The sequence below is a fragment of the Xyrauchen texanus genome, chromosome 27 (genome assembly GCF_025860055.1).
Source record: "Xyrauchen texanus isolate HMW12.3.18 chromosome 27, RBS_HiC_50CHRs, whole genome shotgun sequence".
NCBI lineage: Eukaryota > Metazoa > Chordata > Actinopteri > Cypriniformes > Catostomidae > Xyrauchen > Xyrauchen texanus.
The window spans coordinates 25,892,735-25,916,274 of NC_068302.1; the positions used below are offsets into that span (position 1 = coordinate 25,892,735).

Sequence of the window (23,540 nt, forward strand, 5' to 3'; positions counted from 1 at the left end):
TCAAGGTTACAGAGAGGAATGAAGCCAGTTTTTGGAGGGTTAAAATCCAGAAAATGAAGCTTGTAATTTTATAAAAGCACTTACATGACTACATCTGTTAAAACTCATGTATTATAATTTTAAAGTAGTTTTAGGGTTTGATGACATTATATTACCATGTCAACAAAGTTGTAAAATTGGCTTCAACTTTACACAATATGATCATGTTACCACACATATTGTTTATGTCTTGTGTCTCTACTTTTGAAACAGTGAGTATTTTAATGTTTACAGATTGGCACATTCACTTCCATTGTAAGTACCTCACTGTAACCCAGATTTGTTTTTAAAGAAAAGGAGGGACGAGTCAAAATACATTTTTGTGGTAATCAACATTATGCCACAAATGCTGTCGATTGAGCTGAACTTGTATTGAACCCGGAATAATAATTTAACTGAAACTCGCCAACATGGTTAACCAAGCAGAATCATCCAGTTCAGTTCATAAAGAAAATGTCATACTGTTCATGAAAGTTGCTTTTCAGTTTTCAGGCTTTCAATTTCTGTCATGGATCAATAATAATATCATAGACTTTTTCTTACAGGGACTTGTAGAAAATCTGAATATAAATGTAAAAGCTAAGAAGAGTAAAAACTTCAATACTTAAAATGATGTCAAGATATATTGAGTTATAATTATAGTCTTGCAACTAAGTACACCCAAGCATCCTCAGGGAATTGTGCTCAAATGATCCAGAACATTCCTTCCATTGCAATATTTCATGGTCGAGGGATTTAAAGACTCTCGATTGAATCAGCGATCTCTAAATAAATCCCAAAATATTTTTGCAGCTCTGATGCCTCTATTGCAAAACAGTTTCGAAAACTTCTGGTAGTATTTACACTGTAGTCATCAATGCGCTAATCTTTTAGGATAGGGAATAGCATATTTTACATAATATGGCAGTAGTTTTGCTGGTTTGGCTGGACACTGTATAGGAATTTATTGAGTACATTTAAAAATGTTAAAGAACTTTGTTCAAACCTCACCATAGAAAATGACAAACGTAAGTGGGGATATGAGCATATCACAGCCAGAATGAAATTGGTTGGGGGAGCAGAGCACAGAACATCAAACTACATTGCCATAAAAAGGCAGTAACTACAAATTTGGTCACTATGACCGAAATCGGGCCTTTTACGCTATAATCTGTTCAGTGACAGACAGACTCGGCTCTAATATGCTCAGATTCATGTACACTTCAAAGCATTGCATTACTATGTGTGTATAAAGTAGGACAAACAAATTACATTGAACTGACTTTGGTGGGCAGTGGACCTCAAAATGAAAACCAAAAATGGGTTCAGACACAGTCTGATAAATCTAAAGAATCAACTGAATCAATCTAATGAATCAATCAATTAACTAAAAGATGACAGTACATGGTGATGGGACAATGTTCACAGAGAAGATGCTGTTCCTTTCACTGCTCCTGTGGTTCCTCCTCTTCCTGTTCGCCTGTGTGTCTGCGGTTGTTGCGTTTGGGTTTGTGGGCTTGGCTTTGCATCTGCTGCCTGTAGGTCTGGCAGTACTGGTTGATTAGGCGCACCTCTGGCTGTGGGTGGAGCTGCAGAGGGGGTGGGGGTGTCTGGGGAGGAGGGGGCGGGGGTGGAGGGTGATGATGCGAATGATGGCGACGATGCTCGGGTTCTACGGGGTTGTCCGGCTCAGTCAGTGCATCGACAATCTCCCGGTCCAGGATCCGTAGAGAGATGCGGGCCACGGTGTGTTTGAAGTTGTTTTCGGTTGCCAGGCAATGGTAAAGCCCGGCATCTGATTGGGTGAGTGATTTCAGCAGGATGCCTTGACCCGTCTTCAAGACTTCTTGATCCCGACTGAGCTGAGAATGAAAAGGAATTCTTATATTGTTATACAGGAATTTATATCAACTAGAGGATAGGACTTTTACAAAGTTGTCTTCTGTATGCCAGCAAAACAATGGTACCAGTATTGTCTAGGGTTACTATGTTAGATCAGTCCATGCAAAGAAAGCAATAAACATTGCTTTCTTTGCATGGACTGATCTAACATAGTAACCAATGTATTATCACCATTGGAGCATGCCACCAATGGTGATAATACATTAACTGTGTACAAAACTACAATGTAATTGTAATCCTGCCAGCAATCCCCATTTTTTCAAAATGCATTAGTAATCTATAAATAAATTTCTTCATTTAATGGATAGTTCCCCGAAAAATGTAAATTCTATCATAATTTACTCCCCCCTACGTAGTTCCATACCCATTGTATTTATTTCTTCCATGGAACACAAAATAAGTTGTTATGCAGAATCTTAAAGCCAGTTCACACCAAGTTTTTCAGTGCGATTGTTCGTTCCTAACAAGCTTTTGAAGGAGAAAAATGGATTCCAATTGTGGGATTCACATCGGGTCCGACAAATCATCCGTCGACAAGCAGAAGGTTTTTTTTACTGAGAGTGGTTCGATTTTATTTCTTCAGACTGTGATGAAAACTGACCAATGAGTTTTTGAGTCACTGCTCAAGCGTATTGGTGGCACTTATCAACTCCCAAACACCGGCATTGGATGTCCAGCTGATACATACTTGAATCATTTGTACTGCAATCAAAAACCTGGTATGTTTTTGAAAGTCTGCTAATGGTGTTTTGTCTTAATGTGCATTATTTAATATGCAAATCACTGTGCCTGCTATATTCTCATGGCATTAAAAATTGCAGCAGGGATTGGCAATTCATTTGCACTAAGATTGTAGTAAAATATCCCATAAAAAGACATTTACATTCAATATTGTATGAATTGAACCACACTGCTATTTTTATTGCAAGGATAATATAACACAATATTGCAATAATTTAAATAAAGGAAAGACCACGAAACAGTGTTTCACACCTACTAAACAGGGGTTTTATAGCTTTTAATAAAAAATTTGTACATACTCTGTGTGAATATACATTCCATCATAAGTTCGTCGAGCATAATCGTCAGGGATTTAGTCTCAGGCCTTTAGTGTCAGTCACCATTCCCTTTCATTGCATCTTTTTTTCCCATATAATAAAAGTGAATGGTGACTAAGAATAAAGTTCTTCCTAAAATCTCCTTTTGTGTTCCATGGAATAAAGTAAGTCATACGCTTTTGGAACAATGTGAGAGCAAGTAAATCATGAAGGAATTTTAATCTAAATGTACCAGAATACAGTTACATACTGTAATACCAGAATACAGCTACAAACTACAACATTTTTAACAGTGGGAGAGCTCCCTTTAAAACAATTTTAATGGCAATTTATTGGTATTGGAACAGCAAAAACTGCCATCTTACTGCTTTCCGCTTGCCGTCCTTTTGGCAGAGCCATTTGACGGAGGCCTGAGGAGACCTCGGCTGGCACTCCAGAAATGTGCTGCTCCCCTCGACCCCAAACTGCACTGTCTCCCTCAGACGCTTCTCTACTGAGAGGGTCAAAGAGGGGCCAATTTCAAGTTTCAGAAAATATCCAACACACTGTGAAATTATTCAACAACGTACAGTATAAGAGCCTGAATAAAAACCTTTAGCATTGAAGCCTCGGCATTGGCGTAAGGGATCTCCATGTTTGATATCCTGCCTCCTGCTTCTCCTAAAGATTCGATCACAAAAGTTTTTAGAAGGTTTAGAAGAGCAACAACCATGAACCAATATAAGTAAAAACAATATATTCAGGTATCTCTTGTTTCATTTTGCTTCAAGACAAACTACAAACATCAGAGTTTATAAAGATGTATTGAAGGCCAATAAAGCTTTTCAGTCAATTTGTAGGCGAATTTGCCATGAATTCCCTCAGGAATTTCTAATGGCTTTTTAGATTAGTAGATTTCAATTCATGAATAAAATAAGGTCTGTGTTTGTCATTATTAAAACAGCTGTCCCATTTACATGCTTGACAACTGATGTATAATTCACTGGATAACTGAACGCATTCTTGTGCCACCTAACAAAACAGAACACGGGTGTATTTAGACAGGTTTTTAGAAGTTAAAGTTCTTTTTAACTTGACACGTAGTCTAAAAACTCAGCGGTCCTGCCCAAGACATTGAAAAAACAGCAAGACAAATACGTCAAAGATGTCCGCCAAGTGCATGTTTACATACAGTAGAAAATGTATTGAAAAACAGCACAGACAGATGCAAAAATACGTTTGAGATGAACAGCCCCTTATGTAGTGGATTAATTAATTGTTTTAATGGATTTAAAACGTTAGGAGCTGTGTATACTGGATGTTTTTAATGCAAACACAGTTTTATCTACATGTGTAGATAAAAAGTGAGAGATTGCAATAATTACTGGATTTCCTCAGAATTTTTTTTTTATGTTAATAGTACAGTATAGCGCATTAATTACTTCTAAGTTTTGGGGATTTCAGTCTTCTAAAGAATATGAGAGGTTGCTGTATATTTGAAGTGAATTTGTTTGGTATGGAGATGACTATTTTATGTTTTTTATTCATTTGATTCTGTTTCGAGAACATATCCGATTTCTTATTTAATTTGATTTGGGATTAAAATCTTATTTTATTAGGCCTATAATATATCTTATATACTTAAGATGATAAGAATAAAAAGAAGAAAACTTTTATCTTTATGCATCCTGCAATGGTAGATTATAATACGGCACAAGTCGTTTTGTGGAGATAAAATATGAAACATTGCATATATCCAGCATTTCAAACTTTGAAGCTGCCATAGAGAAATAAATGAACAACTCTACAGGCAAATTCTTCTTTGGATAACACATATCATCAGTCAGTGCTGCATTATTTAAAATAAAAGGTTACAATTATTTGTCTTCAGTGTGACATGAGCAGGAACATTATGAAGTGTATTCAGAAAAACACAGTGAAAAACATTTAACATGTGAAACACACTGAACATAGTGTCTAGTAGTAGGCAGGGGCAATAAATACTGTACAAACAACATCCAACACATTACAGTAAATAGATTATAATAACAGTATACGGTCTGCACAGATAGGTGAGGTCATTGTGTAATTATTAACAATGTGAGGAGCATGGAATGGGGGAAAAAGTGCCACTTTGTCCATGTATCCTTTTGCACACAATTAGGGCCACAGACCACCCATCTGCTCTACAGTAGGTAAATAAATGTACTCTGACCTCTTGGTAGCCGGGGTGAAAGCAGAGCAGGTTTCTCCATCCCAAGCACAATAGGGATCTCTGGCCAGGCAGCAGTCTGAACAGGCCTTGCCATAAACAGCACACCTGTGCAGGGACACCTGGGTAAGACCCCTTTCTGATGACACATATAATTGTTGCTGTAAAATACAAAAGAGATAGACATAATGTTAGACAACACACTGTATTTGCTCAGTCATCGTAGTCATTTAATATTTTTAATATCATTGTCTTTTTGACAATTAATTGCATTAATTTAGCCAAAACAAAGACAAATACATCTAAAACAAGAAGAAAGTGTTATAATATTATTGGATGTACACTGCAAAATAAATTTTCTTACAGAGTCTTTCCATTTTTATTCTATTAAAAATACCTAAAAATACACTTGAGAAGCAAAACTGATATAAGGTATTGGGCCTAAGTTTTTTTCTTCAGTGAAATCTAAGTGAGCTTTATGCCTAAAATAAGAAACAAATATTTGTGAACTTAATTCAAATTATTTTTGAATTAAGCATAAACCTCACTAGATTTTGTAAAATTTCTCTAAAAACAAGACTCAAACTCTTAAAATATGTACTTTTGCTTGTCAAGTAATTTTATATTTTTTTAAGCATGTTTAGATTTTTTTACTGGCAATAAGACAAATATAATTAGTAAGACAATAATTTTTTGCAGGGTATCTGTAAAGCATTTCCACATTTAGGTAACTTACCCTTTTAGAAGACATCTTCAGAGTTTTCACAGGTGCTGGCATCTGAGCAACATTAGAGAGACAGATTATTTTATTACACTATTCAAAAACATACATATCATCATGGTTACAATATTAGTTTATTTAACAGGAAAAAAAGTCACTGGTAAATTTACCTTGAAAACTTCAACCTCCTCCAAAATTAGCTCTTCTGTTGTGCTGATGTCTTTTGGTAAGACAATCACCTTTTGGACTGTTCCACGATCTAAAATAAGGGGTGTTCCATAAATATTTGGCCATGTTTTTGTAATTAGTGACAAATGCGTCACAATGCACCTACATATGCAACAGAAACCTAGACATTGCCCTGTATTTACTTTAACCAGAAGAGTCCGACATGATCTAAAGCTTCTAACCTGTGCCCAGGAAGAGCACCTCATATCTCCCATCCACAGCATCCACCAGGTCAACAGCAATGGTGGTAAAACGGTAATCAACACCTGTCCTGACCACCAGGGGACGCTTGTGTATTGGGTATATGGGTTGATACATCAGTGGATGGGCACGCACAAAGTTTACAGCCTCATCAGAAAAGGCCTTAGTGGTGTGGAGATCAGGGGTGAAGGTTCCTCCAGGACACTGAGAAAAAAAAAAGTATGTGATTTTTACAGCCTGTTAGGAATATGATTAAAATTGAGATATCAACAATGATTCAACAATAAAATATAACAAATTTTTTAAAAATGATACTCACAGTCCCCGGTCGAGGGTAGGGGATTTTTCCAGTGTAGGGTGTCCACTGGTAGTTGTGACCATGTTTGTGAGAGAAGGGCCCATTGAAAACATTTCTGATATCAGCCATAGAGTATACACACACAGCAGAGCCTTTAAACACAGAGCTGGAGAGAGAGAAAGAGAGCGAGTAACTCAAAGAGAACATTGGCATTATAAAAAAACACATTTAACGACATTAAACCATTATAAACGCTGACATCTGAATTACAAAGACTGAACTGATGATTTGCAAATTAAAAGGAATAGTTTGTCCAAAATCATCATTTACTCATCTTTCCAAAACGGTATTTCTTTTACAAATTACAAATGCTTTTAATGTATTCTACATAAATAATACTATTTTTAGAAATGCTTTACCAAAGTAATGTAATTTTAACATTTATTAAAAGTCTGATTACAATAATTTAAAATGTAATCCCCGACGCTACCTTTGTCACAGTCTGTCTCCCTCGTGTTTCCCAAGGACTCTTATTTTGAAGTTTCCCCCGGACTACATTTCCCAGAATTCACAGCCCTCATCACTTTCATCTGTCTTTCATTTCATCATTAGTTCCTTTTTGTATAAATACCCTACTGTTTTTTTAATTCCTGGTTAGTTCTTGTATTGCAATGTTGTGTTGTGTTGTTTTTTTTTGTATCGGTTCCTTGTTTGATATCTTCCACTCCAGCGTCAATAATAAGTTACCTAAAGTTACTCCTGGAACTCCTGGCTTCCTCTCCCTGTTACCCAATGCTACAACTTTGACTAAAAGTAATTTGATTACATAATTAATTACATTGTACTTGTGTTACACCCAACACTGCTTTCAAGCTCCAAAAAGGACCATAAAAGCAGTCAATACGACTCCCATTTCTACAGCTTTGTGTAAAGAACAGAACGAATGTAAGTTGCTATTTATTGGAAAAGAACAGCTTAGCCTTTTTGCTAAAAATTTCCATTTGTGCTCCATGGAAAAACAAACAAACATATATGATTGAAATGACATGAGGATGAGTAAATTATTATAGAAATTTTAATTTTTTGAGTGATCGGTTTCTTATATATATATTAAAATAATATTTACAGACAACAGAAATCCTGAATGCTTTAGGTAATGAACTGTGTGAAGGAGTTCAGAGATTGTCTCACCCAGCTGTGGAGAACACCGCATACACGATGGGGCTGCGCTCATCATGGGTCCTCTGTATGAAAACATCTCCTACAAAACAAACATATAGCTGTCACTCAGGCAGAGGGTTGATTATGGAAAAGCTGTGATCAAGGAAGAGACAAAAACTAATGCCTTACTCAGTTCATCAAAGTAAGTTTCAACACCATCTGCACCAATCACAGAACAGACTAGGCGTGCTTTGAGAAATGTTGTCCACTTATTCACCAATGACCTTTGACCGCCATCATCATTCTCAAGGGAAAGCACACACACAGATAATAGACTAGACCTTAAACAAACCTTAGGTTCATCTGATTTAAATTACTCATTTGCATGACAACATTTTTTAAACAAAAATGATTAAGTCAGAGTGCAGCTTAAAGGGAAAGTTCACCCAAAAGTCTTCATTCACCCTCTATGACATTCTCTTTTCTGTGGAACACAAAAGATGATATTTGGTAGAATGTTAGTCTCCGTTACTATTCATTTAATCTTTGAAAGTAAATGATGACTAAGTGATATGATGACCTGGTGACAATATAAAGTGTCAATCGAGATTTTGCTATATTGTGTATATCACATTATGTAAATATCCATGTGCGCAGTGTGGGCTTTTCTATCAATGGGCAGGGCTTCACGTGAGACTGAGAGAATTTTTAAAACCCGGACAGGGTTTTTATGCATTAAACATTTTTCGATGGCCACCAAAGCAACTTTAATGGTATTCATCTCATGTTCGGGCAATTCATGAGCGCTAAATAAGCTTCTCATCTGACATGTGCATCTGTGTTTGATGTGTGTGTCGCGTGCGCTATCTCTGGAACAAGCAAGTGCACGCGAGTTCAGCAGGCTTCCCGGATTTTACAGGAGAGCGCAGAGCGGGATCACTGGTGCTACTTACATTATTAATAATGTAAAATATAGCATTATGCCAAGAATGATTTAAAACCCAAGTTGAGTGTTTTTTTTTCCAAATAATTTCCAAAAATTAAGAGAACGTTATATTTTGAACTATTTAATTCACTGACTGGATTATCCAAAAATAAACAGTACCACATAGTTATTTAATATATTAAGCAATTTTTATTGATTTTCCAAAAGAAATACTATATCATGATACAGTTGAAGTCAGAAGTTTACATACGCTTAGACTGAAGTCATTAAAACAATTTTTTTAACCACTCCACAGATTTCCTATTAGCAAACAATAGTTTTGGCAACTCCTTTAGGAAATCTACTTTGTGCATGACATGAGTAATATTTTCCAACAATAGTTTACAGACAGATTGTTTAACTTTTAATTGACTATCACAATTAACTGTGCCTTTAAGCAGCTTCGAAAATTCCAGAAAATTATGTCATGTCTTTAGACAATTAGCTTCTGATAGGAGGTGTACTGAACTGGAGGTGTACCTGTGGATGTATTTTAAGGCCTACATTCAAATTCATTGCCTCTTTGCTTGACATTGGACGTTCATCTGTACAAACAATAGGACACAATAATAAACAGCATGGGACCACGCAGCCATCATACCGCTCAGGAAGGGAACGCATTCTGTCTACTAGAGATAAACGTAATTGGTGCGAAAAGTGCAAATCAATCCCAGAACAACAGCAAAGGACCTTGTGAAGATGCTGGAGGAAACAGGTAAACAGGTATCTATATCCACAGTAAAACGAGTCCTATATCTACATAACCCGAAAGGCTGCTCAGCAAGGAAGAAGCCACTGCTCCAAAACTGCAATAAAAAAACCAGACAACAGTTTGCAAGTGCACATGGGGACAAAGATCTTTCTTTTTGGAGAAAGTTCCTCTGGTCTAATGACTTTTTTTTTACTGTTTGGCCATAATAACCATTGTTATATAGGTATGTTATTTAGTCTGTCTAGTCTCATGTGGTTCTGTGTTTGTCCTATGTTTTTTTATGTAGCACCATGGTCCTGGAGGAACGTTGTCTCGTTTCACTGTGTACTGTACTAACTGTATATGGTTGAACGACAATACCAACCGTGAAGCATGTTGTGGGGGTGCTTTGTTTCAGGAGGGGTTGGTGCACTTCACAAAATAGATGGCATCATGAGGAAGGACAATTATGTGGATCTATTGAAGAAACATCTCAAGATATCAGCCAGTAAGTTAAAGATCAGTTGAAAATGGGTCTTCTATATGGACAATGACCCCAAGTATACCTCCAGTTGTGGCAAAATTGCTTAAGGATGTATTAAAGTGTATGTAAACTTCTGACCCACTGGAAATGTGATGAAAGAAAGAAATAATTCCCTCTACTATTACTCTGACATTTCATTCTTAAAATAAAGTAGTGATCTTAACTGACCTAAGACAGGGAATGTTTCTATGATTAAATGTAGGAGTTTAAATGTATTTGGCTAAGGTGTATGTAAACTTCTGACTTCAACTGTATATATCATTATCGTGAAATAAAATTACTGATATTGTGATATAAGATTTTGGTTATATCGCCCACCCCTAATGGTGAATGAGGCTAACATTTTGCCAAACATCTCCTTTTGTGTTCCATGGACGAAATAAATTCATACGAGATTCAACAACATGGAGATAAGTAAATTATGACAGAGTTTTTATTTTTGGTTGAACTATCCCTTTGAGAGAAGCAGCTTTGTGTCTAGCTGGTCTTTCTTTTGGACAAAGTATATCTGGATTTTACTCACCAGACAGACTCTGCCCACTCTTGCGAGAACGCTCGGAGCACTGCCCCCTGAAGCATCTAAACTCTTCTCCCGGAAGAAAAAATAAAGTTTGTCATCATTCTTCTCGGCACTGTCGGGAATCTTCTGAATTTTTATAAACACAGGCTCTGGTGGAGAGATTTATGAAGAGATAAAGAGATGATTTTGTCAGTGGTCTGTCTGTCTTGTAATTACATCACTGCATTTCTAAGCTTGCATCATACCATTTAGCCATCGAGAGTCATACTGCTCTGTTCTGACAGCAGGCCTGTCCCCCAATGTCCTAAAGATAGCTGGATCAGTACCCATGAAGTCCACGTGCACTCCAGAATACAGGTTCCCATCTGAGGAGAAAGAAGGAGAGAGATACTTTAGGAAGAACAAAGCGCTAAATATAGATTATATAAAATACTAAATTACAGAAGGCTCCTCAAAATGCTAGAAATTCTTCAAAAAGAAAGAGAGAGAGAGAGAGAGAGAGCAGGAGAGAAAGAGGTCTCACTAATCAGAGCTGCAGCGTTCTCTTGGTGGGGGTCATATGGAGACTTTCCTTTTCCAGAGTCCACATAACCAGGAACCAGCCGGAAGAGATATTCCTACACACAAACACATGCATACACAACAACATTAACATGTTGTGTGCGATTGTACTTTAAACATCATGTGTGTGGGCAAGGTTTTGCCGCCATTTGGTGACTAAATCTCCCCACAAGAAACCAGCCAGCAGTCTCCACAAAGAAAATTACTTGACAAACCTACTAAGGGCTCTACTTTCGCAAGTGCGCAAAGTGCAACGCTACGGCCGTGCACAACGTCATATCTATTTTTCGTGAGAGTGCTAATTCTGAGTACAACTTTCAAGCCGGTGTAAAGTGCAAGTGGGCGGGAGTGTTTGCGCAATATGTGAGTGTATGTGCGCAAACGTTGTGTGTACTGTACAGCATGTAAATGAAGTGCTGCAAATCTACGATAAGATGTTTCAAAAGGATGTCTGTTTTCAGCGCAAAGTCCTGCATTTGCAGTTTGGAGATTCCCACAGCAGGTGGTAATAAAGTCCATGTCCGAACTCTGAAAATAAAGTGGAACATCACATTATGTCCATGACAAACACTGTTGTCAATGTTTGTTTTATGAAACAAATCTTTTGGTAATTTTTATATATATATTATTATTATGGTTTATGTTTATATTTACAATCCAATTTGTTTTGTTATTTTTCCATCTGTTGTCTTAAGTGATTTTAAAGTCGCTGCAAAAGGAGCAGATGGAAGAAGTTGCAGAGAAATTTCTCCATTTGGAGATAATGGTTCTCACTGTGGTTCTTTGTAGCCCCAGAGCCTTTGAAATAGCTTTTTAACCATTCCCAGTATTTCAATCAACCTTTCCCCTCATCATTTCTGGAATTTCTTTCAGCCATGGCATTGTGTGCAACTGTGTGAGACCTTTTAGCCAACTCCATGCTACTGAAAAAGTTATATTTAGGTGTTGATTTGATTGAACAGGACTGGCATTAATCAGACCTGGTTGTGTCTATTTCAGCTGAACCCCATTATGAATGCAGTTTCATAGATTTGGGGATTTCATTTTAACTAGTATCACAGGCCTAGTTGGTATTGGATAACTTTTTAGCTTCACTAAATAACATTATCATTTAAAAACTGTATTCTGTGTTTATTTAAATATGACTGGCTCAGTATAAAAGCAGAAGTGAATGAATTATGATGAAAACAAATGTGTGTGTGTGTGTACCTCAGCTCTCCAGCCTCTGTTGATGAAGGTGCAGATGGGTTTATAAGCTCCTGTGCCACAGGTATACAGGTGAGTCCTGTTCCATGGCTCGATCAGACGTACAAAGTTAGCACACTCACCCTAAGAACACAAATGCAAATTAGAAAAAAGGAGTTTTACATTTATTAATTTAGTAAAGAAGCTGTTTCTGTGTCAATAATATTAAATATTGAATCCTAACAGACTAAAGTGTACCTGTCCACCTTTTCCGGTTAATTTACACTCTCCCTTTCTTTGTGTTGTTGCTGGCCAGTGAATCTGAAAACACGCACAACTTCTTTTTTAAATATTGAATTGAAATAACCAAACTCTGAAACGCAGATTAAATGCTGTAATAGATTCTTGGTCTTACAATAAGGGGTTCTTTATTGACATTTTGCATGTCCAGGGAGACCACATATTCACGGCTGCCCAGGTAGAGCCGTCCTTGGTCCTGGTCCATGTGCAGAATTCGGTAGTCACTGGTGTTGAAGGAAAAGCTGAACGGGCGTATGGTTTTTGTCTCCAGTAACTCTAAGAAACAGAGAGAATATATCAGGTCAGAGACCAGCATTTACCATAACGCCAACAAAAAACCCACCAGTGGTATGTCATATATTAAAATGATGTTGTCATTTACTCAATTTCATACTGTTTCAAAATCGTATGACTTTCTTCAGTGGAGCACAAAAGGAGAAGTTAGAATGTTAGAAACTGACAGCCAAAGTCACCATTCACATTGTATGGAAAATAGCGACATCAACATTATTAAAAATTTCTCCTCTTGTATTCCATGAAACAAAGAAAGTCATGTGAGTTGGGAACGACATGAGGGTGAGTAAATGACAAGAGAATTATCATTTTGGGATGAACTATTCCTTTACATATTTTTTTCACACAGCAGGCACTGGTGGTTTCCAACTCTCTCTTCTTTTTTCAGTCTCTCTTTGTCTTTCTATGAGGGAGGAGACGAGGGGGAACAGAGCAGGTGCAGAGATGAGAGATGGCTTCAGCTGTCTGAGCATGCCATGCTCTAGTGTACTAAGTGTCTATTCCCTGTCTCTATCCCTTACAGCCAAATACACGTGACCAATCAAAAGTATGCATTTTATTTAAATCACATAAAAATTCACATGGGTTTAAATGACAAATACGTGATTACATGCATTGTCCAATAAAAGTGGGATTTCTCTGAAGGGTGGGCCAGGGTTTAAGAAGCTGGTTGACTTTAAACATAAATCTGAGGTTATGAGGACGTGCTGAAATCGGTGCCCTCTGACAGTTCGACAGTAAGTGCGTGAGTTTAGTGGAGCAGAACGGCACAACTGACATAGACCAAATCTATAAATTACTCAATGTTAGCGTCATACCGCACACCACTTTGATCTCAGAGGTATTACTGCGCTCTCGTCCAAACACCAAACTGCCGGTCCATGCCGGTTACATGCTGGATAAACAGAAATAGCAGTGGGCCAGTGACAGGAAGGTCAGAGCAAGTGGAAAATGTTTTAGATAATGTATCAAATAAAGATGCTTATTAACCTCTGGTATACAGGATCGACAGAAAATTATATTCACTCAGCTGACAGTTATGTTCACTTTTCAAGGTGACATACTGAACAGAATTCTTGTAGCTTTTTACATTTCACTAGTTACACTATACAAAGTTGTAACCTGCCTTTGTTACCAATTTCTACCTGATCTAACCCTTAAAATTAGTTTTGTTGGTATAACCTAATGTATTCAGGTTGATTCAGTTCTGTTAAATAATATTTTTGCCATTAATCAAAATAGATAATTTCGAAGTTACCACATTAGGCAATTAACATTTAAGGTCTTAATTTTTCATAAATTGGCTGTCTCGTTTGGAGGGCCGTGTCCTCTGGAGGTCTCATTTGTTGGCCGCATACGTCATCGAGGCCGTCTCGTAAAATCTTTTATTTCTTTATTATTTTTATTGGAAATGCAAAAAGGTTAACAATTGTATAAATGTAAGTGCATATACATAAAAGGCATTGACAATAGATGAAAAAATAAGAAAAATTATGACAAAAATGCAAACTCTGGAGGACGCAGCCTTCCAAACGAGACACAGCCAGCGTGTTTGTCATTTTTATCATTGAAAATTGAATATATATATATATATATATATATTATTATTTTTTTGTATTTTTTTTGTTCAATATATGTTTCAGTTTTCATGCATCATAACTCCAACACAAGTTCTTTCATCTGCCTATGGTGAAAAAAGAGGAAGCAAATTGTTTTATGTGTCAATGAAACAACCACTTGTCTAATCGGGAGGTTCTTGTTTGACAGAATACTCCTGTAGTCTAAAGTTAGGCTTGGTTCAATTTAAGCTAATTATTATTCCATCCAGAATTTACCATCCTGACAAAAAATAAAAATAAAGTCATCTTTGTCCGTAAGTTTACATTTATAATTTCGGTTTGGATTTTGTTCTTTTGCAAAGCCAATTTATTTTTAAATCTAATTTTATTTCATGAAAATCGTTTTTCACCTCTAATAGTTTTCATTAACAAAAATAACCATAGTAATCATTGATTAAAAAAACATCCAGTCATTCAGAGAGTCAATGTGAATACAACCATGAACACATGCATACGAGATCAGGCATGGATGGGCGAGATACCACGCATGCACTCAATGAGTGTGCATGTCTGTGTGTCTGCACATGTTTGTTTGTGTGTGTGTGTTAGGTGTTGTCCTCAGGGCTTTAACTAGGTTACGAAGTGTGCTGAGCTGTGTGTGTGTGTGTGTGTGGGTCTGGCAACTGAGTGGGTGATCCTCCAGACATGTACAGAATCTCTGGGCTGGGATTCCAGACCGCTCACTGTGCACTGGGGCCACAGATCTTTTCTAAGATCTCTCTCTCATCCCTGTCCAACAGGCTTCATCCACAAAATCCAATGACTGTTGGCAAGAGCAGCTCAGCTTTTCTTCAGATAGGAGGCACCTGACAGCCTGCAAATGTTAGGTTAGACCTTGACCTTTACCTTGGTACAAACAACCTCAAGCACTCCACTGACGTGCGGTCTGGGTAGGCAAACTAGGCACTGCCTACCCTGCCAAAATTCAAAAATAAAATGTTTATTAAATAATAAACTTGTATTTATATTTTGACTTTTTATTCTTGTGATTTGTATATATGCAATATGTGTGTTATTCCAATTGTTTAGACGTTATGATGACAAATGTAGCAGTTACGCATAATCAACTAAAAACAAATGGTAGAATAAGCAGTGCTTTTACGGTCCATTCATTGCAGACGACTAGCGGAAAACCCATGTTGCGCATGCGCACTTCGATCCTGTATTCTTTAACATGTACGGCAAAAAGCACAAATCTGCTGTGCCTTTTGACGTAAATATGTTATGCCCGTAATCATCTCCGTTACGTATCAGACATGGACCAATTAAAATCGAGATATTCCTGGACATTTGCGTAGCTAACGTCATTACACAACAGCTAGCGTACATGCCTAATCCCGCCAAATTCAAACTCAAAATGACAGCACCGGCTGTAATCACGGAATTAAGACATTTTTCCAAGCTCGATTTTAATTCCAAATATGAGTTAATTGCAAGAGGGAGGTCTACGCCAGCCTTAGATGGACTAGTACAGCAAAAGGGCCCAAAAATTATCCGATCATTTCAAACTTATTGGTATGTAAGAAAAGATTGGCTATGTGGCTGTGCGCTTGTGTGTGTGTGTGTGTGTGTGTGTGTGTGTGAGAGAGAGAGAGAGAGAGAGAGAGAGAGAATACACGATATACATCCTGATTTGTACATTTCTTGATATGCCGCGCTTGTGCGTAACTTTCACTGTTTACGCGCTTGTGTGTGTGTGTGTGTGTCTGTGAGAGAGAGAGAGAGAGAGAGAGAGAGTACACTATATACATCCTGATTTGTACATTTCTTGATATGCCGCGCTTGTGCGTAACGTTCACTGTTATTACGTATTATTAGCTTAAACAATACATCAGGTAATCTGGCTTTCATAACTCACTGCCTAGCCTCTTTAAGACATCACCGCACGTCACTGAAGCACTCATACCTGAAAGAGGGGAAGTGATGTCACTTGAGTGTTATTTTTGAGAGATAGTGATATAATTTAAAAGGAGCTGACAATTTTTTTTGCAAGAGTTTGATAAGATATTCAATTAAATACATTTTAAATGACAAATTAAAACATTAACATTTAAACTAAAAATTAAAACACTACATTTATTAAATGTAACTTTATTAAATTATTTACATTTGTTTAAATTCATAACATTTAATAAATTAACAAATTTAATTACAAAAAATACTTAATTTAAAAGCTTATCAAACTCCTGCAAACTCATTTTGTGTCAGTTAAGGTAATTTGATTTGAAATACTTTCTGAAGTCCCTTAAGTGATCACTGCAGTAATCAGCATGTCATCATATTAGCAAATGCCTCAGAATAGCCATATTATACCATATATACAGTCAGGTCCATAAATATTGGGACATCGACACAATTCTAATCTTTTTGGCTCTATACACCACCACAATGGATTTGAAATGAAACGAACAAGATGTGCTTTAACTGCAGACTTTCAGCTTTAATTTGAGGGTATTTACATCCAAATCAGGTGAACGGTGTAGGAATTACAACAGTTTGTATATGTGCCTCCCACTTTTTAAGGGACCAAAAGTAATGGGACAGATTAACAATCATAAATCAAACTTTCACTTTTTAATACTTCGTTGCAAATCCTTTGCAGTAAATTACAGCCTGAAGTAATTCACCAGACGCTGGGTTTCATCCCTGGTGATGCTCTGCCAGGCCTCTACTGCAACTGTCTTCAGTTCCTGCTTGTTCTTGGGGCATTTTCCCTTCAGTTTTGTCTTCAGCAAGTGAAATGCATGCTCAATCGGATTCAGGTCAGGTGATTGACTTGGCCATTGCATAACATTCCACTTCTTTCCCTTAAAAAACTCTTTGGTTGCTTTCGCAGTATGCTTCGGGTCATTGTCCATCTGTACTGTGAAGCACCGTCCAATGAGTTCTGAAGCATTTGGCTGAATATGAGCAGATAATATAGCCCGAAACACTTCAGAATTCATCCTGCTGCTTTTGTCAGCAGTCACATCATCAATAAATACAAGAGAACCAGTTCCATTGGCAGCCATACATGCCCACGCCATGACACTACCACCACCATGCTTCACTGATGAGGTGGTATGCTTTGGATCATGAGCAGTTCCTTTCCTTCTCCATACTCTTCTCTTCCCATCACTCTGGTACAAGTTGATCTTTGTCTCATCTGTCCATAGGATGTTGTTCCAGAACTGTGAAGGCTTTTTTAGATGTTGTTTGGCAAACTCTAATCTGTCCTTCCTGTTTTTGAGGCTCACCAATGGTTTACATCTTGTGGTGAACCCTCTGTATTCACTCTGGTGAAGTCTTCTCTTGATTGTTGACTTTGACACACATACACCTTCCTCCTGGAGAGTGTTCTTGATCTGGCCAACTGTTGTGAAGGATGTTTTCTTCACCAGGGAAAGAATTCTTCGGTCATCCACCACAGTTGTTTTCCGTGGTCTTCCGGGTCTTTTGGTGTTGCTGAGCTCACCGGTGCGTTCTTTCTTTTTAAGAATGTTCCAAACAGTTGATTTGGCCACACCTAATGTTTTTGCTATCTCTCTGATGGGTTTGTTTTGATTTTTCAGCCTAATGATAGCTTGCTTCACTGATAGTGACAGCTCTTTGGATCTCATATTGAGAGTTGACAGCAACAGATTCCAAATGCAAATAGCACACTTGACTCTGGACCTTTTATCTGCTCCTTGTAAATGGGATAATGAGGGAAGAACACACACCTGGCCATGGAGCAGCTGAGCAGCCAATTTTCCCATTACTTTTGGTCCCTTAAAAAGTGGGAGGCACATATACAAACTGTTGTAATTCCTACACCGTTCACCTTATTTGGATGTAAATACCCTCAAATTAAAGCTGAAAGTCTGCAGTTAAAGCACATCTTGTTCGTTTCATTTCATTTTGGTATAGAGCCAAAAAGATTAGAATTGTGTCGATGTCCCAATATTTATGGACCTGACTGTATCTTTTATTGAGCTCTGGGTAAAACTACTCTTAACTGCTGTAAGAAATATTTAAATTACTTTTTTTTTCTGTGGGTATGTGCGTACATTGACATAAGAGCTGTGGCATCTAGTTAGATATTAGTTTATCTCTACATTTCTATAAATTATTAGATGACATGTATAATTATCCATGTGCGTTTTGAGGATTCCTGTATCTAGAGTCTACAATTCTTTGCCAATTGGCCTCTACAGATTTGACTCTTTGTGTGTATATGTGTCTGTGCATGTGTTTGCCAGCTTGTGGCACGGTCAGCAATGCAGCCAGAACAGAGTTTAATAACATCATTTATGGAGGACAAAATTAGTCAAGTTTTCCACTCACAACGTCCCAATTGCAAACATTTCTTCTTTGCCAAACCTAGCAACTGTGTTAGTGCCAATGATCCTACAAAAACTTTTTGGGGATTTAAATAATGCACAGAATTAAAATATCAAAACTACATCAAAACTAATCCATTTTTGTTTGAAAACTCATTGTTTTCCAAAATATGTAGTAATGGAGAGCATTTTTGAAACACTCCATTTTCAGTGCAGAAAAACAAAGTTCTAGTGTGGATGATAGGCGTAAGCACAGCAACATTAATGCGTTTTTAAACAGAAACCTATTAGTGTGGATGTGGTCTAAAATTACCTGACAAATTAAGATAAGAAAAAACAGACCTTTCCACTCTTGTTTTACAGTGTGTTTAATAAGAATATATGGCATTTTAATTTTTTTTTAATTATTACGTGGATTTATGGTCTTTTGTACAATGACATATGTCAGAACTGTTATGACATTGCTTTTGGACAAAAATAGCATCTGTGAAAACAGTGTCTGATCTGCTTTATTCGGTAGCTTAAATCAATGAAACATAAAGACATTTGTTAATTTAAACGGGATAAAATCCTTTAAATATACATTACACCAAACAGATGACATCACCGAAAACAGGTCTTTACTCAACAAATGTGAAACAGCTAGCCAGACAAAATCACGACTTTAAAGCAATTGTGACTGTAAATAATAAAAAGTGCACAGTATTCTTTACAAATCAGATTATCTCAATACACATGAGTGGTTTGGTTTAATTTAGTAGGTCATTATGACTCATAAGGGTCTCAAAGCTCTTAAGAAGAGGAGCACTGTAGTCGAGAGTTCTTCAGACTTGATCCACAGGGAGACATTGTGGTTATAACAATCCCTAACATACAGAAACAAACTGATAAGCCTGGAACATGTTGAACAATGAGTTGTGGAAAGTTGCGCCTTGTTTAACAGCCCCTCTATTGCCTGTAAATAATGTTATGCAAGGCTGTTAGGAGGAATAAGACACCAGACCTCTCAATTAATGTGCAGTGTAAAACGTCTCATTACGTACATAACCTTGGTTCCCTGAGACGAAGGAAATGAGACATTGGGTTGATTAACGCATATGGGGTGTGCCTTCCTACATGACCTAGTTGAAACCTCTCTACAATAGTGCCAATTTTCTAATATTGACTATGGTGTTTGAGCCCCGCCTGTTTTGGCGAGAAGCTGTCTGCTATAAAAGCAGTTGCGTAAAGAGCATTTCCTGAATTTCTGACAGAGAAACAAGGAGTGGATCACTCATTCCTCAAGAACTCAAGAGTCTTTAGTGCGGCTAGCATTCGCAATGTCTTGTTCCCTTTTTCTCAGGGAAATGAGGACATGTATGTAAATGTTACGCAATCACGCATTGATTAATGTATATGGGGAACAGAATCCCATCACGCAGCACTACACGACATAACCTCACAGAAAGGAAATATGATGCCGTAGTCTCGTGGGAAGGTGACCGACATGAGTATGCCGCAGTGAGTGGCCCTCATGTTGGGCCAGGGGGGGAGCACTCAGAATTAATATAGTCATATAGTATGAATTATCTCCTTCACGAACCCAGTTGGGAGGGGAGTTTATTTATAATGTAAGTGCTTATGGTAAATTACAACAACTTGAATGCAGGCGGTTGTGTAAAATGATGGGGAGCTCATTGCTATTTGGCCAACGAAATAGCAAGCACTCAAGATGGCGCAGAGTATGGCTGCTGCGTTGCGAGCTCCGATACAACACTGCGGTTTATTGTTTGTTTTGTTTACAGTTCTTTGTTTTTTGTCTTGGATGTTGTCTGCCTTATTGTTTACGACAGACAAACACTTATGGACATTGGTTCTACAATTACACATCGAAAACCGGACTTCAAATTCCTTAATGCCGACCCGCTGTTTACAAACACGCCGGCGGAGCCCTTTGTCTGGGCTGCTCGGCCGCGGAAACGCAGAAGGAAAAGAGGAAAACGAGCCGGCGTTCTCATCAGAGTAAGATGTCGTGCAAATCGACCCCCGCTACCCAGTATACTACTGGCAAATGTTCAGTCTCTGGACAACAAGCTCTGCGAGCTGAGAGCGCGGATCTCTTTCCAACGAGAGACGAGGGACTGCTGCGTTATATGCCTTACAGAAACCTGGCTGGCTGCGGAGATTCCAGACTTGGCCATCAAAATCAAGGGCTTTTCCGTGCACCAAGCGGACAGAGCGAAAGACCTCTCAGGTAAAAGCAGAGGTGGTGGTGTATGTTTTATGATCAACAAATCATGGTGTGATCAGAGGAATGTACATTTCATAAAGTCTTTCTGCTCTCCTGACCTGGAATAGCTCATGCTTATGTGTCGACCCATTCTGGCTACCGAGGGAATTCACAGCGGTCATCATCACTGCTGTGTACATCCCCCCACAAGCCGACACAGACCGGGCACTCAGGGAACTGTATAGGAGTATAAGTGAGCAGGAAACCGCGCACCCTGAGGCTGCGTTCATTGTTACCGGGGACTTTAACAAAGCCAACTTCAAAACAATCGCTCCAAAATACCACCAACACATAAAGTTAAACACACGAGGGGACCGGTTTTAGACCATTGTTACTCTCCTTTCCGGGATGGCTACAAATCCCTCCCCCGCCCCCCACTTGGCAAATCGGACCACAATTCCGTTCTGCTTCTGCCCGCGTACAGGCAGAAACTGAAACGGGATGCACCCACCCTCAGAGCGATCCAGTGCTGGTCGGACCAATCAGACTCTGCGCTACAAGACTGTTTTGATCACGCGGACTGGGAGATGTTCCAGTCCGCCTCTGATGACGACATCGAGGTTTACGCTGACAGCGTAACGTGTTTCATCAGGAAGTGCGTAGAGGATGTTGTTCCGACCAAAACAATACGGATATACCCCAACCAGAAACCATGGGTTAACGGCGATGTTCGCGTGGCACTCAATGCGCGGACCTCCGCTTTTAATTCTCCTAACACGGAGGAGCATAAACAAGCCAGTTATGCCCTCCGTAACACCATCAGTGCAGCCAAACGCCAGTACAGGCACAAGCTTGAAGGTCAGTTCAACACCACTGACTCTAGAAGTATGTGGCAGGGAATTAACACCATCACGGTCTACAAACGGAATAAAGACTCCGCCATGAACATCGCTGCATCACTCCCGGACGAACTTAATACATTTTATGCTCGTTTTGAGGACAATAACGTCGCCCTCGCGGAGAGAGTATTCGCGGCTGACGCTACAGAGGTTGGTTCACTCTCCGTCTCTGTTGTGGATGTAACCCGATCCTTCCGACGGGTGAACATCCGTAAAGCCGCGGGTCCAGACGGCATTCCGGGCCGCGTCATCAGAGCGTGCGCGAATCAACTGGCTGGTGTTTTTACGGACATTTTCAATCTGTCCCTCTCCCTGTCTGTAGTCCCCACATGCTTCAAAACATCAACCATTGTGCCTGTACCGAAGCAAGCCACAATCACTTGCCTAAATGACTGGCGTCCTGTTGCTCTGACCCCCATCATCAGCAAATGCTTTGAGAGGTTAATCAGAGATTACATCTGCTCTGTTCTGCCCACCTCTTTGGACCCATTGCAGTTTGCCTACCGTAACAACCGCTCCACTACTGTGCCATTGCATCTACACTACACACTGCTCTCTCCCATCTGGAAAAAAGGAACACATATGTGAGAATGCTGTTTGTAGACTACAGCTCAGCATTCAACACCATAGTGCCCTCCAAGCTTGATATGAAACTCCGGGCTCTGGGCTTAAACATCTCACTGTGCAGCTGGATCCTGGATTTCCTGTCAGGCAGACATCAGGTGGTTAGAATGGGCAGCAACACCTCCTCATCACTGACCCTCAACACTGGAGCCCCACAGGGCTGTGTTCTTAGCCCCCTCCTGTATTCCCTATACACGCATGACTGTGTGGCAACACATAGCTCCAATACCATCATTAAGTTTGCTGACGATACGACGGTGGTAGGTCTGATCACTGACAATGATGAAAGAGCCTACAGAGAGGAGGTGCACACACTGACACGCTGGTGTCAGGAGCACAACCTCTCCCTCAACGTCAGTAAAACCAAGGAGCTTGTAGTGGACTTCAGGAGAAAAGACAGAGTACACAGCCCCATCACCATTAATGGAGCACCGGTGGAGAGAGTCAGCAGTTTCAAGTTCCTCGGTGTCCACATTACTGAGGAACTCACATGGTCCATCCACACTGAGGCTGTTGTGAAGGCTCACCAGAGCCTCTTCTTCCTGAGACGGCTGAGGAAGTTTGGAATGAACCATCACATCCTCACACGGTTCTACACTAGTACTGTAGAGAGCATCCTGACTGGCTGCATCACCGCCTGGTACGGCAATAGCACCGCCCACAACTGCAAAGCGCTGCAAAGGGTGGTGCGAACTGCCAGAAACATCATCGGAGTTGAGCTTCCCTCCCTCCAGGACATATACACAAGGCGGTGTGTGAAAAAAGCTCAGAGGATCATCAGAGACTCCAGCCACCCGAGTCATGGTCTGTTCTCACTGCTACCATCAGGCAGGCGGTATCGCAGCATCAGGACCCGCACCAGCCGACTACATGACAGCTTCTTCCCCCAAGCAGTCAGACTGTTGAACACTTGATCTATCAGGATCAATAATTAGCACTGCACTTTATTAATCTATAATCTCACACTGGACTGTCAACATATTCTCCTCAATTAAACTACTTATATATATATTTCATATACTCCCACTTA

At 39.0% G+C, this 23,540-nt stretch overlaps 1 protein-coding gene across 2 annotated transcripts in view; it reads right to left on the reverse strand.

Annotated features, from left to right (window-relative positions):
* LOC127620875 (semaphorin-3F-like) overlaps nucleotides 1–23,540 on the reverse strand; it is a 62,834-nt gene continuing 39,294 nt past the window's right edge. Inside the window, exons 3-18 of one of the 2 annotated variants that reach the window (XM_052094209.1) lie at nucleotides 12,680–12,840; nucleotides 12,523–12,585; nucleotides 12,289–12,408; nucleotides 11,042–11,135; nucleotides 10,764–10,883; nucleotides 10,522–10,667; nucleotides 7,968–8,082; nucleotides 7,809–7,878; nucleotides 6,639–6,783; nucleotides 6,301–6,523; nucleotides 6,061–6,149; nucleotides 5,906–5,947; nucleotides 5,173–5,330; nucleotides 3,571–3,638; nucleotides 3,344–3,468; nucleotides 1–1,880 (exon numbers count right to left, since the gene is read on the reverse strand). In XM_052094209.1, coding sequence (XP_051950169.1) covers nucleotides 1,464–1,880; nucleotides 3,344–3,468; nucleotides 3,571–3,638; nucleotides 5,173–5,330; nucleotides 5,906–5,947; nucleotides 6,061–6,149; nucleotides 6,301–6,523; nucleotides 6,639–6,783; nucleotides 7,809–7,878; nucleotides 7,968–8,082; nucleotides 10,522–10,667; nucleotides 10,764–10,883; nucleotides 11,042–11,135; nucleotides 12,289–12,408; nucleotides 12,523–12,585; nucleotides 12,680–12,840 — 2,156 coding nt within the window. In that variant the 3' untranslated portion in view covers nucleotides 1–1,463. Of the gene's footprint in view, nucleotides 1,881–3,343; nucleotides 3,472–3,570; nucleotides 3,639–5,172; nucleotides 5,331–5,905; nucleotides 5,948–6,060; nucleotides 6,150–6,300; nucleotides 6,524–6,638; nucleotides 6,784–7,808; nucleotides 7,879–7,967; nucleotides 8,083–10,521; nucleotides 10,668–10,763; nucleotides 10,884–11,041; nucleotides 11,136–12,288; nucleotides 12,409–12,522; nucleotides 12,586–12,679; nucleotides 12,841–23,540 lie in introns of both variants that reach the window. The other variant, XM_052094208.1, reaches the window with a different exon arrangement.